Source organism: Ranitomeya imitator, chromosome 6 (genome assembly GCF_032444005.1).
Source record: "Ranitomeya imitator isolate aRanImi1 chromosome 6, aRanImi1.pri, whole genome shotgun sequence".
Taxonomy (NCBI): Eukaryota; Metazoa; Chordata; class Amphibia; order Anura; family Dendrobatidae; genus Ranitomeya; species Ranitomeya imitator.
This window is the reverse complement of record NC_091287.1, coordinates 221,942,880-221,962,817: the sequence shown is the minus strand read 5'-3', so window position 1 is coordinate 221,962,817 and position 19,938 is coordinate 221,942,880. Positions and strand designations below refer to the sequence as shown.

The following is a 19,938-nucleotide window of genomic DNA, read 5'->3' as shown; positions in this document are numbered from 1 at the left end:
AATCAATTCAGCAACAAGCTTACCGAGGTGTATGTTTCCCAAAGGGGTATCTGCGGAGTTGACTCTCTGATATATTTAAGGGGATGCTCAAATTCCAGCAATACATACCATATAAGAGGGCCAGGTACAAAATTAAACTCTACAAACTGTGCGAGAGTACCTCAGGTACATCCACAGATTTAAAATTTAGGGAAGGGCACTGGTATTCATCCTCCTGAATGTCCCCATGTCCTGGGAGTGAGGTGGAAAATTGTGTGGGTGATTTGGTGCAACCGCTGCTGAATCAAGGTTATCGTGTCTATGTAGATAAAGAGTGGGATGCTGGTATTAAGCTTAAGTCCCTCTCTGCATGAGCTATTGCAGCATGCGGTACTGTCCACAAAAATCAGGTTGGCTTAATCCTAATTAGGGCTTTGTCTAGTCAATGGGACATTAGTTGCCACTGACTGGGTCAACCCTCTTTCCATGTTATCATGCCCCTGTGGGTGTGATAAACATAAGCTGCAGAAGCTGTCTTCATCACCAACTCCTGCAAATCGCGAGCGCCACACGTTTCAGCAGCGTCACTGAACCTCAGCATGCCGAAATGTACACTTCCCGGTTTCAGAGGCACACTGCACATGACCGGAAATACAAAAGGCAACTTCCAGTCATGCGCAGAGCGTCTCTGAAGCCAAGAAGCGTATACCCGGCTGCAGAGGTGCAGTGACGCTGCTGAAATTTGCGGTGACCAGACGCAAGGTTTGCAGGAGCTGGCGATGACAACAGCTCCTGCAAATTATGGTCTCAAGCCCACAGGGGGTTGACAACATAGAAAGAGGGCTGACTAGTCTAGAACAACTAACACCCCATCGTCTAGCCAAAGCCCTAACTAGTATATGAAATGGGGACATTATAAGTGCTTTTTTACAATTAATTTTTACAGGAAAACATTATACATGGCTGGTTAGCCAGGGAATTTACTCATGAATAAGTGAATGCTGCTGGGTTGGAGGGAATGCGGGACATAACACATTCCCTTTAATCAAAATCAACTTCCGTATCTGAAACTCCTTAACAGGAAAGAACCAAAACGATGAGTATAAATTAAAAAATGAGAGGTAATCTAGGGCTGTAAGGTCATCTTTTCTATGACATAGCTATAATAAAGCAGGTTAATAGATTAATACCAATATATGGTGTTTGACAATTTGGAAATAGCCTCATTACTTACCCAGATATATCAGAGTAGATAGCAGTGTCGACACAATACGTTGGCAGTAAATGGCACACAAGAAGCAATACAGCTTTACAGCTCTCACCCTGAGAAAACCACAGGTCCAAAACAGCAGGTACAGCGGCCCAGTAAGTCCCAAGAAAAGGTACAGCTCCAAGAATTGCTGCCAAAGCTTGTGCATATAAGGGAAAGTACAGAAAAATAATTACAAAATGCTCCATTACATATCAGAAAGTGAAACAGAAAATACATTATAGATTAGAAATGTGTCTCCAATAAATGGAATTTGTTTCAGATGGAACAACACAGCTATTTAAAGGGGCATTGTAGTTTAACAAAAAATACACTAAATCTACACCTGGCTTTGACTGTAGTAGGATCCACTTGCTAACTCAGAATGGCCAACAAGTTTTGTAGCTTCCAAAATATATTCGTAATGAAGAAGAAATGGAGGAATGTACATTGCAGAGCATTTAATCTCTAAATTGGGTTTATTAACACTTGATCATCAGAAAAAAAAGTAAAAGCCTCCAAACTTCCTTCATGCAACTCAAGAAAAATATTTGGTAGAGCTCCAAGCATTAACATTTTTTTTTCTTTTTAACCCCTTCACACCAAAGCATGTTTTCACCTTCATGACCAGGCCAAATTGATGACAATCCAGCAGCTGTCAGCTGTACACTATAGCTGACAACTTGCTGCATCAGCCACAATCATAGATGCTGCTGTCAACAGTGACTACATCATATAAAGGGTTATCAGAGTGTGGGGGATTCCTCTTTATCCGCATCAGCACCCTGAGATCATGATTTTGTGGTCCTGATGTTTGCCATGGCAGTTCACAACCAAATAGCGGCCTTAGAGTCTGCCGGCTGTAGTGACCTGTTCAGACGTTAGCGACATTTAGATAGTAAAAATGCACTTTTTCATTCCTGTCATGTCACTTTGCATTAATCCCTGAAAAACACCTGAAGTGTTAATAAACTACCTGACGGCAGTTTTCAATATGTCAGGGGGAGCTGTATTTAAAATGGTATCACGTTTTTGAGTTTTCCAATATATGGGACCCCTAAGTCACTTCAAATCTTATAATGTGTCATGACCAAAAAAATCTCTAAATCACTGGGATATGTTGAAGCGTTCCAGAGTTATTACCACATAAAGTGACACATATGGTGTGGCTTACATCCTCCATGATTATGCATCTATATTGGTCTTATTGCAGAACAGTTTTGTCGGTATGGAGCCCTTCTGCCTTCTTTAGCCTCACAGACCCTTAGCGGCCATATCGTACTATGGATCCATAAACATATGCATTATTCAGGCTTCCAAAGTAGCGAAGCGGCTAAAAGAAGTGACCTGACCATTCTTTACTATTGGAAGTGTTCAGAAATTAACTCCTCTGTGCATGGACATTCTGCAATTTGACATCCACAATTAATCTAGTTTTGCATTCATTACCGAAAAAATCCATAAAAAGTAGGTGTCTCGTGAACGGATACTATAAAGGATTTTGTCTCCTGTGGTAGGATTGAATGGCACATATTACAACTCTCGCCACCATATTGTAGTCATTCACACACAGGTTGGGACTACTTTACTAAAGCAACTTTAATAAAACAAAAGAAACGTCTTACCAGAAGGAATAAAGACAATGTTTATCCCAAAGACTGTATGAGTAAGCCAAGTATATAATCCATAGAAGCAAGCCATTTTTAGGGAAGCATCAAATACACCCCTAAATATCAAGAACAAAACAAGTAGATAACCCAAATACCAACTAGATGCAGCAGAAATGTGACAGTATACATAATGTATATAGGTAACATACATTCACATATAAATATACATAAAGTATATTGATATATAAAGGGACCAGTATTTCAGGGACTATTTTCTGTACTATATTTAGTGCTTGAATGTCTATGTACACTTAGTATTCAGTAACGGACTAGACAGGAGAAGGTAGCGAGTTGGCCTTTATTGACTAGATGCATGAAATGTCTTGCATAGAAGTGTACATATACAGCCATATATAACATGGACAAATGTTAGCACTCCATCTCCTGCACTGTGAAGCACATTTTGCAGGGTTAGTTTTTTTCTGTGCTCTTTCTTTTAGATGCCCTTAAAAAATACATCCCTTTATAGCTAGACACAGAAGCGGAAATGTGACACATCCTTATAGGCAAGGACTAATTGTAATCAATCAACTTCCTGATAATGCAGACAAGCAGAAAAGAAATAAAATAATAATTAAGCTATATAACTAATTATGCAGCTTGTATGGGCAGCAATGCAATAGGCATAGTGTTATGAATGTTGTATATGCAGGTGAGAAGCTGATGGTTCACAAGAAATGTGGAGAAATCCAAATAAGTCCCACAATATACTATCAAATAAGTGTGTACCATAAAAATTACTAAATTATTGATATTGAGGCGAGTGTACAGTACATACATAAACTTCTCATATAAAAGCTGCAATAAAGTGGAAGCAGAGTGGGTTCAGTGCTGATATCATAAGATGCATCAACCGCAAGAAAAAAAAGCAAGTAACAAGCAGGCCCACGTGCAAACACTCATGTGAAAATATCGCACACACTAAATTGCACCAAGACAACATGCAACTTAGTAATGTGCAATACCCCCACCGGAGTAAGCAAAAAAAAAAAAAAATGATACAATGACGTGGATCATTCAGGAAAAGAACATGCTGCAATGGGAAACAACATGCACATGCCAAATCATTCAAAGGTCTCCATGGCAAATAAAACATTTCCTAAATGTACTGGTAGAAAATGTAGACACCTTAATATTCTACACATCAGAAAAACTGGAGTATCAAAGAAGCTAAATTCTCATTGACCATTTACCGTATTTAAAATACCGTAGGAAAAGAGTAACCCTTACGCAAATAGTCCTGAGATTAACAATTTATCAATAGTTTAGATTAATAACTTGTGCTGGGTATTTTTTATTAAATGCTTTCACTCATTGATTCTTTATAGTTCATGTTTCCATGTTGTCTGGTTTCCTACATGTCTTTACTGGCTCCAGTGATGAAATCCGATCACGTGGACATAAGACAGATGCAATCACTTGCTACAGTGGGGTACCACTGCTACCAATGACAGGCTGCAGTGGTCATAGTCATGGGGATTTCATCACTGCAGCAGGCAGAAGAGAAAGGTGAGAAACAGGACACTATTGGATCAGCATGGAATTGATTAAGGACTTTTAATTATTAAAAAAAAAAAAAAAAAAAAAACACTCCCCAGAAAACTGCATTACCTGCCAGGTTGCTGTACACAGACAGGGCTGAAAGATGTTTTCTGGGCTTTAAAAATTGCATAATAGATTTACGTGCAGTATTATTAGTGACTTAGTAATGTAGTGTCCGTAGCAGAGATGCCTGCGTCATTCTCCCATGCAGTCACATGCTATTTCCTACGGAATTACATAGTACCAGAAGCCACACATCAGAGGCCTACTACCTGCGCTGCTTCCTCCCAGTCTCAGGAAGGGGATGATATTTTGCCTAACGTTCAGTACATGTCTGGAAGGCTGAGTGTCAGTAGCAGATCTGTGGTGCGTGTGAAGACAGTCAGTAAGTAATTACAGCAACACCTTAGGCCAAGTTCACATGTCCAGTAATCATCTCTCAGAACAGATCAAGCAGCAATCCCTTCACAAAAAGGCTGTGTAGTCACAACTTTTTTGTCCGCCAGAAAAAAACTGATTTCAAGTGGATCTGTTTCTTTTAAACACCAAAGTTTGTGTAAAACGGATCCCTTAACCCCTTCCCGACCTGTGACAGAGTATGCGTCATGAAAATCGGTGCCAATCCGACCTGTGACGCATATGCTGTGTCACAGAATGATCGCGTCCCTGCAGATCGGGTGAAAGGGTTAAAGGTACCTTCACACATAACGATATTGTTAACGATATCGTTGCTATTTGTGACGTAGCAACGATATCGTTAATGAAATCGTTATGTGTGACAGCGACCAACGATCAGGCCCCTGCTGGGAGATCGTTGGTCGCTGAATAAAGTCCAGAACTTTATTTCGTCGCTGGACTCCTGCTGACATCGCTGGATCGGCGTGTGTGACACCGATCCAGCGATGTCTTCACTGGTAACCAGGGTAAACATCGGGTAACTAAGCGCAGGGCCGCGCTTACTAACCCGATGTTTACCCTGGTTACCATGCTAAAAGTAAAAAAAAACAAACACTACATACTTACCTAACGCTGTCTGTCCTCCAGCGCTGTGCTCTGCACTCCTCCTGTACTGGCTGTGAGCCGGAAAGCAGAGCGCTGGAGGACAGACAGCGGTAGGTAAGTATGTAGTGTTTGTTTTTTTTTACTTTTAGCATGGTAACCAGGGTAAACATCGGGTTACTAAGCGCGGCCCTGCGCTTAGTTACCCGATATTTACCCTGGTTACCGGCATCGTTGGTCGCTGGAGAGCGGTCTGTGTGACAGCTCTCCAGCGACCAAACAGCGACGCTGCAGCGATCCGGATCGTTGTCGGTATCGCTGCAGCGTCGCTTAATGTGAAGGGGCCTTAACACCCATTTCACCCGATCTGCAGGGACAGGGGGAGTGGTAGTTTAGCCCAGGGGGGGTGGCTTCACCCCCCCGTGGCTACGATCGCTCGGATTGGCTGTTGAAAGTGAAACTGCCAATCAGAGCGATTTGTAATATTTCACCTAAAAAACTGGTGAAATATTACAATCCAGCCATGGCCGATGCTGCAATATCTTCGGCCATGGCTGGAAATACTAATGTGCACCCACCCCACCCCACCGATCGCCCCCCCAGCCCTCCGATCTGTGCAGCGCTCCCCTCCGTCCTGTGCTCCGCTCCCCCGTCCTCCTGTCCGCTCCCCCCGTGCTCCAATCACACCCCCCGTGCTCCAATGAAACCCCCCCGTGCTCCGATCCCCCTCCCGCACAGCGATCCCCCCCATGCTCCGATCCACCCCCCTGCACAGCGATCCCCCACCCCGTGCTCCAATCCACCCGCACGCACACCGACGCCTCCCCCCCATGCTCCGACGCCCCCCCCCCCGTGCCCTGATCTCCCCCCCCCCTTATAGTTACCGAGCCTGCCGGTGTCCGTCTTCTTTCCCGGGCGCCGCCATCTTCCAAAATGGCGGGCGCATGTGCAGTGCGCCCGCCGAATCTGCCGGCCGGCAGATTCGTTCCAGAGTGAATTTTGATCACTGAGATATAACCTATCTCAGTGATCAAAATAAAAAAAATAGTAAATGACCCCCCCGTCACCCCCATAGGTAGGGACAATAAAAAAAATAAATAATTTTTTTTTTTCCACTAAGGTTGGGGTAAGAACTAGGGTTAGGGTTAGGGGTAGGGGTAGGGTTAGGGGTAGGGTTAGGGTTCGGGATGTGCACACGTATTCTGGTCCTCTGCGGATTTTTCCGCAGAGGATTTGATAAATCCGCAGTGCTAAACCGCTGTGGATTTACCGCGGTTTTTCTGCGCATTTCACTGCGGTTTTACAACTGCGATTTTCTATTGGAGCAGTTGTAAAACCGCTGCGGAATCCGCAGAAAGAAGCGACATGCTGCGGAATGTAAACCGCTGCGTTTCCGTGCAGTTTTTCCGCAGCATGTGTACAGCGATTTTTGTTTCCCATAGGTTTACATTGAACTGTAAACTCATGGGAAACTGCTGCGGATCCGCAGCGTTTTCCGCAGCGTGTGCACATACCTTTAGAATTAGGCTATGTGCACACGGTGCGGATTTGGCTGCGGATTCGCAGCAGTGTTCCATCAGGTTTACAGTACCATGTAAACATATGGAAAACCTAATCCGCTGTGCCCATGGTGCGGAAAATACCGCGCGGAAACGCTGTGTTGTATTTTCCGCAGCATGTCAATTCTTTGTGCGGATTCCGCAGCGTTTTACACCTGTTCCTCAATAGGAATCCACAGGTGAAATCCGCACAAAAAACACTGGAAATCCGCGGTAAATCCTAAGGTAAAACGCAGTACCTTTTACCCGCGGATTTTTCAAAAATGGTGCTGAAAAATCTCATACGAATCCGCAACGTTGGCACATAGCCTTAGGGTTAGGGTTGGGTTGGAATTAGGGTTGTGGTTAGGGGTGTGTTGGGGTTAGGGTTGTGATCAGGGTTATGGCTACAGTTGGGATAAGGTTTAGGGGTGTGTTGGAGTTAGAATTGAGGGGTTTCCACTGTTTAGGCACATCAGGGGGTCTCCAAACGCAACATAGCGCCACCATTGATTCCAGCCAATCTTGTATTCAAAAAGTCAAATGGTGCTCCCTCACTTCCGAGCCCCGACGTGTGCCCAAACAGTGGTTTACCCCCACATATGGGGTACCAGCATACTCAGGACAAACTGCGCAACAATTACTGGGGTCCAATTTCTCCTGTTACCCTTGAGAAAATAAAAAATTGCTTGCTAAAACATCATTTTTGAGGAAAGAAAAATGATTTTTTATTTTCACGGCTCTGCGTTGTAAACGTCTGTGAAGCACTTGGGGGTTCAAAGTACTCAGCACATATCTAGATAAGTTCCTTGGGGGGTCTAGTTTCCAAAATGGGGTCACTTGTGGGGGGTTTCTACTGTTTAGGCACACCAGGGGCTCTGCAAACGCAACGTGACGCCCGCAGACCATTCCATCAAAGTCTGCATTTCAAAAGTCACTTCTTCCCTTCTGAGCCCCGACGTGTGCCCAAACAGTGGTTCACCCCCACACAAGGGGTATTAGCTTACTCAGGAGAAACTGGACAACAACTTTTGTGGTCCAAATTCCCCTGTAACCCTTGGGAAAATAAAAAATTCTGGGCTAAAAAATTATTTTTGAGGAAAGAAAACGTATTTATTATTTTCACTGCTCTGTGTTATGAACTTCTGTGAAGCACTTGGGGGTTCAAAGTGCTCACCTCACATCTAGATAAGTTCCTTTCGGGGTCTAGTTTCCAAAATGGGGTCACTTGTGGGGGGTTTCTACTGTTTAGCCACATCAGGGGCTCTGCAAACGCAAAGTGACGCCCGCAGAGCATTCCATCAAAGTCTGCATTTCAAAACGTCACTACTTCACTTCCGAGCCCCAGCATGTGCCTAAACAGTGGTTTATGGGGTATCAGCGTACTCAGGAGAAACTGGACAACAACTTTTGGGGTCAAATTTCTCCTGTTACTCTTGGGAAAATAAAAAATTGCGGGCTAAAAAATCATTTTTGAGAAAAGAAATTTTTTATTTTATTTTCATGGCTCTGCGTTATAAACTTCTGTGAAGCACTTGAGGGTTCAAAGTGCTCACCACACATCTAGATTAGTTCCTTTGGGGGTCTAGTTTCCAAAATGGGGTCATTTGTGGGGGATCTCCAATGTTTAGGCACACAGGGGCTCTCCAAACGCAACATGGTGTCCGCTAATGATTGGAGCTAATTTTCCATTTAAAAAGCCAAATGGCGTGCCATCCTTCTGAGCCCTGCCGTGCGACAAACAGTGGTTTACCCCCACATATGGGGTATCTGCGTACTCAGGACAAACTGGACAACAACATTTGTGGTCCAATTTCTCCTATTACCATTGGCAAAATAGGAAATTCCAGGCTAAAAAATCATTTTTGAGAAAAGAAAAATTATTTTTTATTTTCATGGCTCTGCATTATAAACTTCTGTGAAGCACCTGGGGGTTTAAAGTGCTCAGTAAGCATCTAGATAAGTTCCTTGGGGGGTCTAGTTTCCAAAATGGGGTCACTTGTGGGGGAGCTCCATTGCATAGGCACACAGGGGCGCTCCAAATGCGACATGGTGTCCGCTAACAATTGGAGCTAATTTTCCATTCAAAAAGTCAAAAGGCGCGCCTTCCCTTCCGAGCCCTGCCTTGTGCCCTAACAGTGGTTTACCCCCACATATGAGGTATCGGCGTACTCGGGAGAAATTGCTCAACAAATTTTAGGATCCATTTTATCCTATTGCCCATGTGAAAATGAAAAAATTGAGGCGAAAAGAAATTTTTTGTGAAAAAAAGTACTTTTTCATTTTTACGGATCAATTTGTGAAGCACCTGAGGGTTTAAAGTGCTCACTAGGCATCTATATAAGTTCCTTGGGGGGTCCAGTTTCCAAAATGGGGTCACTTGTGGGGGAGCTCCAATGTTTAAGCACACAGGGTCTCTCCAAACGCGACATGGTGTCCGCTAACGATGGAGATAATTTTTCATTCAAAAAGTCAAATGGCGCTCCTTCCCTTCCGAGCCTTACCATGTGCCCAAACAGTGGTTTACCCCCACATGTGAGGTATCGGTGTACTCAGGAGAAATTGACAAACAAATTTTAGAATCCATTTTATCCTGTTGTCCATGTGAAAATGAAAAAATTGAGGCTAAAATAATTTTTTTGTGAAAAAAAGTACTTTTTCATTTTTACGGATCAATTTGTGAAGCACCTGGGGGTTTAAAGTGCTCACTATGCATCTAGATAAGTTCCTTGGGGCGTCTAGTTTCCAAAATGGGGTCACTTGTGGGGGAGCTCCAATTTTTAGGCACACGGGGGCTCTTCAATCGTGACATGGTGTCCGCTAAAGAGTGGAGCCAATTTTTCATTCAAAAAGTCAAATGGCGCTCCTTCCCTTCCAAGCCCTGCCGTGCGCCCAAACAGTGGTTTACCCCCACATATGAGGTATCAGTGTACTCGGGACAAATTGGACAACAACTTTCGTGGTTCAGTTTCTCTTTTTACCATTCGGAAAATAAAAAAATTGTTGCTGAAAGATCATTTTTGTGACTAAAAAGTTAAATGTTCATTTTTTCCTTTCATGTTGCTTCTGCTGCTGTGAAGCACCTGAAGGATTAATAAACTTCTGGAATGTGGTTTTGTGCACCTTGAGGGGTGCAGTTTTTAGAATGGTGTCACTTTTGTGTATTTTCAGCCATATAGACCCCTCAAACTGACTTCAAATGTGAGGTGGTCCCTAAAAAAAATGGTTTTGTAAATTTCGTTGTAAAAATGAGAAATCGCTGGTCAAATTTTAACCCTTATAACTTCCTAGCAAAAAAAAATTTTGTTTCCAATATTGTGCTGATGTAAAGTATACGTGTGGGAAATGTTATTTATTAACTATTTTGTGTCACATAACTCTCTGGTTTAACAGAATAAAAATTCAAAATGTGAAAATTGTGAAATTTTCAAAATTTTCGCCAAATTTCCGTTTTTATCACAAATAAACACAGAATTTATTGACCTAAATTTACCACTAACATGAAGCCCAATACGTCACGAAAAAACAATCTCAGAACCGCTAGGATCCGTTGAAGCGTTCCCGAGTTATTACCTCAAAGGGACACTGGTCAGAATTGCAAAAAACGGCAAGGTCTTTAAGGTCAAAATAGGCTGGGTCATGAAGGGGTTAAATATCCATCCGTTTTTCTCCCATTTTAAAAGGATCCAAGTTTTGCTTACTGACGGTGGAAAATAAATATGTAAGGGTGGTTTCACACTTGCGTTTTTGTCTGCAGCATTTTTTGCACAAAAAAACGCATGCTTTTTTTCCCTATATTTAACATTGAAAACGCATGCGTTTTTTGTTGTACGCGTTTGGTCGCGTTTTGAAACGCATGCGTTCTTTTTCAGAAATGCAACTTGTAGTATTTTTGAGAGGCGTTTTTTTGACACACAAAAACGCATGCGTTTTTTTTGTGTCAAAAAATAAATTGGAGTCAATGGAAACGCATGCGTTTTTTTTGTTTGCTTTAAAAACGCATGCGTTTTTATTTAAAAAAAAAACAGAAAACACACTGATATGCCACCCCCCACCATAAAGGTGATACGGGGATCCTAACCCTAACCCTAAAGGGATCCTATCCCTATCCCTAAAGGGATCCTAACCCTAACCCTACCCCTAATCCCTTTAGGGTTAGGTTTAGGATCCCTTTAGACTTAGGGTTAGGGGTAGGGTTAGGATACCTTTAGGGTTAGGGTTATGATCCCTACCCCTAACCCTACCCCTAACCCTAACTATTTCTGTTTATAGTGGGCTTTTTACTTTATTTTGATGATTGGCAGCTGTCACACATTTCTCGCATGCGTTTAAAAAACGCAAACGCATGAAAAACCGCATGTAAACGCGTCAAAACGCATGCGTAAAAAAAAACGCAGCGTTTGCACGCGTTTACATGCGTTTTATCACCATGCTTTTTTTTTTTTAAAACGCATGCGTTTTGAAACGCAAGTGTGAAACCAGCCTAACACATGCTACTGGACATGTGAACTTTCAAGTAAACATCCATTTGAAAAAGGATGAAGAAAACAACCGATCCATTTCAAGAGGGAGAAAAAACAAATGGATACTTAATGGATCCACTTTCCATAGACTTCAGTGTTTAAAAAATGGATCCAGTTGAAGTTATTTTGTTTCAGGCGGACAAAAAAGTTGTGTCTGCATAAATTCTTTGTCAAGAGATTACTGCTGCATCCATTCTAACTGATGACTACTGCTCATGTGAACACAGCCTTACACTTTGTAATATAAGGGAATAGGTGTATATGGGAATAAAGGCAGTGACAGAGGGGAGATAAATCATGGAACTTTAGTCCATGATAATCCCATCACAGCGAGTCTACACAGCACCTAAACAGAAGTGCATCACAATCACCAAAATGAAAAAAACCATGGTGGCATCACTTGGTGACTATTAAGTCACATATAGATCAGTTTCTATATATTTCTATGCTTGAAAATGCCATTAAAGAGGTATTCCCATCTTCTAGATCCGATCCCAATATGTCGTAGGTGTAATAATAATATTAGCAAATACCTCCAATAAGAAATCTAGTATAGTTCTTCTGATTCGCTATGTCGCTTACCACATGTGCATGGTTACGACCACTAATAACTGTCACTATATGAGTGGTCTTAACTATGGGTGACTAAGCTACTGCATGCCCTGAACATGGGGCACGCGACATAGCTTACAATATGAATTATAATACATTTCTAATTGGAGAGATTTGGTATTCTTATTACTCCTACAAAATATTGGATAGGACCTTGCAAATGGTAATACCCCTTTAAATACATAGTTAGAGCCACCTATACAGGAATTAAGAAGGAGACAGTTTTAAAACCGGCAGGGAGCGGGAAGAGAGTAATGGTGGAGGTGCCTTCTGCCCACTCAGGCACATCCATGGTCGTGGCCTTGGGTTGGATGGTGGCAGCTACTCTGTGGATTGGGCAGTGATATGATCAGACATTCAGTAATGAGCGCTTTCACTGTAACTTACCGCTACTAAATAAAGTTATGGATTGGAGGTTTATACTACCTTATAGCCTCTTCTACGGATTGTCCAATAATATTGGAGGACGGGCCCGGCTGAGAGAGGGGAGTCAGGCTTATAACCCATTTCACGGGTTTGTAGTACTCATCACTGGAGCTCAGTAGGTAGAACAACGTTGTGAGAAAAATCACCTGAAACACAGCAGAAAATGATTCCTTTGTTCACACAAACCAATGAGTCCTTTTAAAGATTTCTAACCATTTAATACAAGCCAATCTTATTGAATAAAAATCTAATATGGGATATATGGGAAATCTAAGTGGGATGTCAAAAAGTGTCAAACATGTCTCCAAGGATTCAAATTTCTCACATAGCATATGCCACTCTGATAAATTTGCTAGGTTCCACCAGGCTAATCTAGTGTATGCAGTCTGAATTTTATGATGGTTATAATAAGGTTTCCTCTATGTTTCAATAGGGCTCATACGTGCACAAATGTAGTGTGTATGACGCTATGCGGGGGTCTACAGGCGGCACTATGGGACTGCAGCCTGATCAGAAAACTGCAGCATTAGGCTAGGGTCAGACAGAAAATTGGCCGATTATGCAAATGACTCCTTATTCTGAGTTTCCTTAGTATCAGCATGGGGAGGTCCGATTCTCTTGGATGAGAGAATTGGAGCACTGTGAGGAGAATACGGAGGACAAAAATTTCTTCATCTTCTCCATTGTGTAACTGCACAGAAATCGGACTGCATCTTGATGTCATCCGAGTGCAGCCTGATGTTTTCCATGCACTTGTTGATTTGCATGGCTGACTGAGATCAAAATACTGGATCAAACAGACATGCTGCGATTTTTTTCCTCACACTGTCCCAGTCTGAGGAAATAATCGAATATGTGCACGGGCCCACAGACTGTCCTTGGTCATAGTGCAATCAGATGTTAAATACGGTGGTGTGGGTGGGTCCTTAGGGTCATTTTAATTCCTGAATCTCATTTTATTTGACTGGATGGTTTCCCAGACCAATATGCAAAAGATTTGTCAACATATTGCATAAGGAATCTGCTAGAGCCTTTGTTTATATTTCTTTATTTATTTGATATATTGTACGGGGGGAAGGGCATAAAAGACTCCAGAAGCTGCACATTCACATTCTGCTGCTCTACTATACAGTGACACTTTAGAATGTCACTGCAGAGTACAACGCAAACCACCCCTGGACAACTAAAATAAGTCCGCATGTAGTTAAAGGGGTTGTCCTACAAACAAAGTACATTTTAAATAATAGATATTTACATAAAGATAAGTTCCACAATTGAATATGATAAAAAAAAATGTTCCTGTGCTGAGACCGTTTATAAGATTATCTCAGCACAGGAACTTTTTTTTAACACATACTTATTTTTATTTCAAGATCTATTTATTAAAAATGTACCTTCCTTGATAGTGGGAAAACCTCTTTAAAGGTATACAAGAATTATGGTTAATCAACTAATAATACACTATTCAAAAAAATAAAGGGAACCGTAAAATACCACATCCTAAATATCACTGAAATGAAATATTCCCGTTGCATTGCTGCTGATGCGGCAGCGGATGGTCTCCTGAGGGATCTCCTCCCAGACCAAGATTAAAGCATTAATCAACTCCTGGACAGTCTGTGGTGCAATGTGGAGTTGGTGGATGGAACGAGACATGATGTCTCCAGCCTGACCAAAGAACTGAGGCGAGCTTCCAGGGCTGCTGAGCGCAGATGGAAAAGATCCCACTCCAACAAGCACTTCATCGCATTCAAACAGTCCCTCACTACTTTCAAGACCACACTCGCTATAGCTAAACAAACCTACTTCTCATCTCTCGTATCCTCCCTGTCTCACAACCCTAAACAGTTATTCAACACCTTCAATTCTCTCCTCCGTCCCCCAGCACCTCCTCCCTCCCCACTCATCTCAGCTGAAGACTTTGCCTCATTTTTCAAGCAGAATATTGATAACATCAGAGACAGTTTTGGTTAACAACCCCCAGAGCCCTTCCTCCCGACTTCCCAGCCCTCCACCTCCAAAACCAACATCTCCACCATTACAGAAGATCGACTCTCCACTCTACTCCCAAGATCGCATCTAACCACCTGTGCACTTGACCCAATCCCATCCCACCTCATCCCAAACCTCACCACAGTCTTCATCCCAACCCTAACCCATCTCTTCAACCAATCACTAACAACTAGTGTTTTCCCCTCAAGCTTTACACATGCCTCCATCACACCTATCCTCAAAAAGCCCTCTCTTGACCCATCCTCTGTATCTAGCTATCGCCCTATATCACTTCTCCCCTATGCCTCCAAGCTACTGGAACAAAACATCTACCTTGAACTGTCCTCCCATCTCTCTTCTTGCTCCCTCTTCGACCGCTTACAATCTGGCTTACGGTCACACCACTCCACTGAAACTGCCCTAACTAAGGTCACCAATGACCTCTTAACCGCCAAGAGCAAGCGACACTACTCTGTCCTCCTCCTCCTGGACCTGTCGGCTGCCTTTGACACAGTGGACCATTCCCTATTATTACAGACCCTCTCATCCCTTGGCATCACAGACTTGGCCTTATCCTGGATCTCATCAAACCTAACAGACCGGACATTCAGCGTCTCCCACTTACACACCACCTCCTCACCTCGCCCCCTATCTGTCGGAGTCCCACAAGGTTCAGTCCTAGGGCCCCTGCTCTTCTCCATTTACACCTTTGGCCTGGGACAGCTCATAGAATCTCATGGCTTTCAGTATCACCTTTATGCTGATGACACAGATCTACATCTCTGGACCAGATATCACCACCCTACTAACCAGAATCCCTCAATGTCTATCCGCTATTTCATCCTTCTTCTCCGCTAGATTTCTGAAACTTAACATGGACAAAACAGAATTCATCATCTTTCCCCATCTCACGTGACCCCCCCAACGAACCTATCCATTACAGTAAATGGCTGCCCACTCTCCCCAGTCCCACAAGCTCGCTGCCGCGGGGTAATCCTTGACGCTGATCTCTCCTTCAAACCACATATCCAAGCCCTTTCCACTTCCTGCCGACTTCAACTCAAAAATATTTCACAAATCCGTTCATTCCTCAAATAAGAATCTGCAAAAACCCTAGTCCATGCCCTCACCATCTCTCGCCTTGACTACTGCAACCTCCTGCTCTGTGGCCTCCCCTCGCGACCTCTCGCACCTCTTCAATCTATTTTAAACTCTGCTGCCCGACTAATCCACCTGTCCCCCCCGCTATTCCCCAGCTTCTCCCCTCTGTCAATCCCTTCATTGGCTCCCCATTGCCCAGAGACTCCAGTACAAAACCCTAACCATGACGTACAAAGCCATCCACAACCTGTCTCCTCCATACATCTGTGACCTCGTCTCCCGGTACTTACCTACACGCAACCTTCGATCCTCACAAGATCTCCTTCTCTACTCCCCTCTTATCTCCTCTTCCCACAATCGTATACAAGCTTTCTCTCACGTATCACCCCTGTTCTGGAACCCTCTACCACAACACATCAGACTCTCGCCTACCATCGAAACCTTGAAAAAGAGCCTGAAGACCCACCTCTTCCGACAAGCCTATAACCTGCAGTAACCACTGATCAACCAAACCGCTGCATGACCAGCTCTACCCTCGCCTACTGTATTCTCACCCATCCCTTGTAGATTGTGAGCCCTCGTGGGTAGGGTCCTCTCTCCTCCTGTACCAGTTATGACTTGTATTGTTTAAGATTATTGTACTTGTTTTTATTATGTATACCCCTCCTTACATGTAAAGCGCCATGGAATAAATGGCGCTATAACAATAAATAATAATAAAAATGATGTCAAAGAGGGGGGGGGGGGGGCGTGTCCAGCTGCTGGAGAAGAAGGACGCATGGTGGAGATCTCCTCCAGCAAAGAGGAGATATAGGTCTTTCCCCAGACCTTAACCAAGAACGGACGACCAGTTATTACCTGGCAATACACCTGGATCAAGGGGGACCCCTGGCCGGCGATCTCCCGCGGCGAGGAGCCGGCACACCGGACCCTCAGGCACAGAGCGGCCCTGTAGCACAGCCGCACCAGAAACAGGCCGGCACAGCAAGGACTCCTCAGGTACCGCAGACGGCAAAGGGAAGTCCGGCAGACGGCACATAGTAAGGTGCGAGGCGGCAGTGAGAAGACTGCGGACCCCCCACCGAGCTAAAGGGGTGGTGAGAGAGAGGCCCTCCCGCCCTTGGACCTCCCGCGGCACCCGAGAGGAGAGCATCGCAGGCGCGCTCAGCTGCAGCTCCTGCAGGGAAGACCCTGAAGAGTGCGCAGACCACACCTCACCTAGGAGAAAGGCGACCAAGGTAGGACTGGTACAGGTGGGACAGGAGACCCCCCCGGGACGCCCGCCATTGTGTTCCCTGTGCTGGTCGTTTTCCCGCCAGTGGGAGGGTGGACGCCATCTTGGGGACAGATCCCCTTACAGAGAAACACCATCATAGTGCGGGCATACCTAAGACTCTCGGCACGCCAGCATACTGTCCTGCTCACCAGCCTTGCTGCAGAAGCGGTGCAGTCACCCTGCCATTGCTCTATACGGGGCTGTCATTGTGCCTTTCTTACATTAATATTGGAAACACAGACTACCAGCATATTACCCAGTAAGCCTGCATTCTACAAATCTAGACCTCTGGTGACACCTAGTGTTGGGATCGATTATAGCATCCAGAGGTTCCCCCTTCCTGGCTCAGAACATTGTACATGCCCCACTAACCCTAAGATCGTAATTAAATGCACCTCGGAGGGGGCTTGCTGATGGGGGGCTGAGCCTAATGTGGTGATCACTGCACCCCCATGTTCCCCTGAACACTATCACGGGCAATTAATAGCAGCAGTCATACATGGGTAAAACTAAAAGGATTTCTGCACAACCCACAAGCTTACACAAGGAGCCTTCTCTAGAGGACATGGAACGGTTCTTAAACCAGCCACTCCAAACAAGGAATACCAGATCAACAATGTTGCAAACCCCGCATAAAAATGGTTCCTCCTCCAAAGAGCCTCAGTCTTCACATATCTCTCCTAAAAATCAACAGACAATAGTAATGGAGACAAAGACCTACCTGAGGACATGAATATAGCTGAGCTGAGTAAATATATTAAAGCTCTCCCAACCAAAACAGATCTAGAAAGCTTTGCGTGCAGACTTGAGAACTCGTATAAAAAGGAGATACATAATCTGCAGATGGAATTCACATCGCGTATAGAGGACGTGGAAAAGACTCAAGAAGATATCTCACAAGAACTCCAGGCTCACAGAGAAATCTTAATGGATCATACCATGAAACTGGAGGAAATGTCATCTGGCCTTGAAGACCTGGAAAACCGCAACAGGCGTAACAATATCCGTATACGTGGCCTCCCAGAATCCGTCAGTCCTCAGGATTTAGACCGCACAGTCCAGAGAATATTCCTGGACATTCTCGGCGATCACGAAGACAACACCATTGAGTTCGACAGGATTCATAGATCTCTTGGTCCTAAACCCACGTCTGAGTCACGCCCTAGAGATGTCATCTGCAGGGTGCACTACTTTAGAATTAAGGAGGCCATCATGATAGCTTCTAGGAAAAAGGGATCTCTCCAGTTTGAAGGCCAACCAATACTACTCCTGTCAGATCTAACCAGACGCACCCTATTCCTGCGCAAAGCCTTGAAACCCTTGCTGGCGGCTCTCAAGGAAAGAGATATCCCCTACAGGTGGGGGTTCCCATTCCAACTAACAGCATCCAAAGGCGGCAAAAGCGCATACTTTCGCCGGATCGGGGACCTGGCTAACTTCCTAGGCACATTTGAACTTCCACTAATAGATCTTCCAGACTGGCCTCCAACTCCAACACTCTCAGATGCTCCTCCAAAGTGGCTCAAGGTCCCCCGTTCCAAGAATCGACACACCAATGAAGGCTCCTCTGATCCTCCATGAAGTTCTTTTCTTTTGTTCCCATTTTTTTTTCTCTAGTTTTAATTAGCCTCTACTCATTGCTGCAATGTATTTAGACACTCTGCTGCAGTTGAGTGGTCCCATGGATACTTATTGTTAATTGATTGAATCTCCTGATGGGGCGGATGGTTTCACTGTGGGTTCGCCTTGGAGGTTTAGTCTTAATCCCTGGACATTTGAGCGCGTGGTGTCTTGCTTGTCATCAGTGTTTTCGTTTCCCCCCCCCTTTTTTTTTTTTTTCCTCTCTTATTGTTCTCTGATGGCACGCGGGACATCTTGCTTATGCAAGGGTTATTGTTATGCTTAAATAGATTTTACACGTTTGCAAATTTTTGTTCATGGGACCTAACAAGTTCGCGGGGGGTGGGGGAGCAGGTGTTCCCCTTGGCTTCCCTTCTCCACTAAAGGTGCACGGGCGAGGGAAGGGGGGGAGAATTATTCTTCTCCTTTCTTTTGCCCTAACTACACAGATGCAAAGTCAGATTCGGTGCGTCAACCCTAACGCACCTTCTATGTTTTCTATGTTCTACTATTTCTTCTTCACCCTGTCTTTCTCCCCTCCCTCCCAGTGTTTTTTCCCTACTACACTTGGCTGTCGTTTGTTTCGGCGGATGGAGCGCGTGGTGTCGCGAGATGGCGTAAAAGTATTTGATAATGGATGAAATTAAATTTTGCTCCTTTAACGTGAAGGGGCTAAATATCCCAGAAAAGAGAAGGCGGGTCCTATTTGATAGTCACAAACAACGGGTCTCTGTGCTACTGCTTCAAGAGACACATTTCAAAACTGGTGTGGTGCCACATTCTATCACGAAAAATTACCCCAAATGGTATCACAGCACAAATCCATTTTCAAAGTCAAAGGGTGTCTCAATAGCCTTCCACAAATCCTTTATGCCTGAGATCTTGGACTCACTAATCGATAAAAATGGGAGATATATCTTCCTACTTATCACATGGGCAGCTCATAAACTTGTAATAGCTAATGTATATTTCCCAAACCAAGGGCAGCAGAAGTTTGGAGCCGATTGCAAAAGACGTCTCGAGGAGTTTGCTGGTTCCTCTCCTGTGATACTTGGGGGCGACTTTAATATTCCTATGAACCCTGCGGTGGATGTCTCTTCGGGTAAGTCTTCATATTCTACATCGTCTATTAACAAAATAAGATCCCAGCTGCGCAGCATGAGACTGGTAGAGGTCTGGAGGGTTCTTAACCCAACAACTAAGGACTATAGCTTTTTCTCAAAAATACATAACACTTACAGTAGAATAGATTATTTTTTCGTTTCACATAAGTTGCTCGACATGCAGGTAAAGGCGGACGTGGGGTCGATACTGTGGTCAGATCATGCTTCTATATACCTAACAATCTCACTTCATTCTGCCTCGAGACCAGGTTTCTCCTGGCGTCTGAATGAAAACTTGCTACAAGATC

General features: G+C 44.1%; 1 protein-coding gene across 5 annotated transcripts in view; it reads right to left on the bottom strand.

Moving 5' to 3' along the window:
* The window catches only part of TMEM245 (transmembrane protein 245), a 145,427-nt gene that overhangs the window by 37,412 nt on the left and 88,077 nt on the right, over positions 1–19,938 (bottom strand). For 3 of the 5 annotated variants that reach the window (XM_069730492.1, XM_069730494.1, XM_069730493.1), the window contains 3 exons: positions 12,539–12,684; positions 2,854–2,954; positions 1,214–1,388 (listed from right to left, as the gene is read on the bottom strand). In XM_069730492.1, coding sequence (XP_069586593.1) covers positions 1,214–1,388; positions 2,854–2,954; positions 12,539–12,684 — 422 coding nt within the window. The remainder of the gene's footprint in view (positions 1–1,213; positions 1,389–2,853; positions 2,955–12,538; positions 12,685–19,938) is intronic. The other 2 variants (XR_011314034.1, XR_011314035.1) reach the window with 1 other exon arrangement.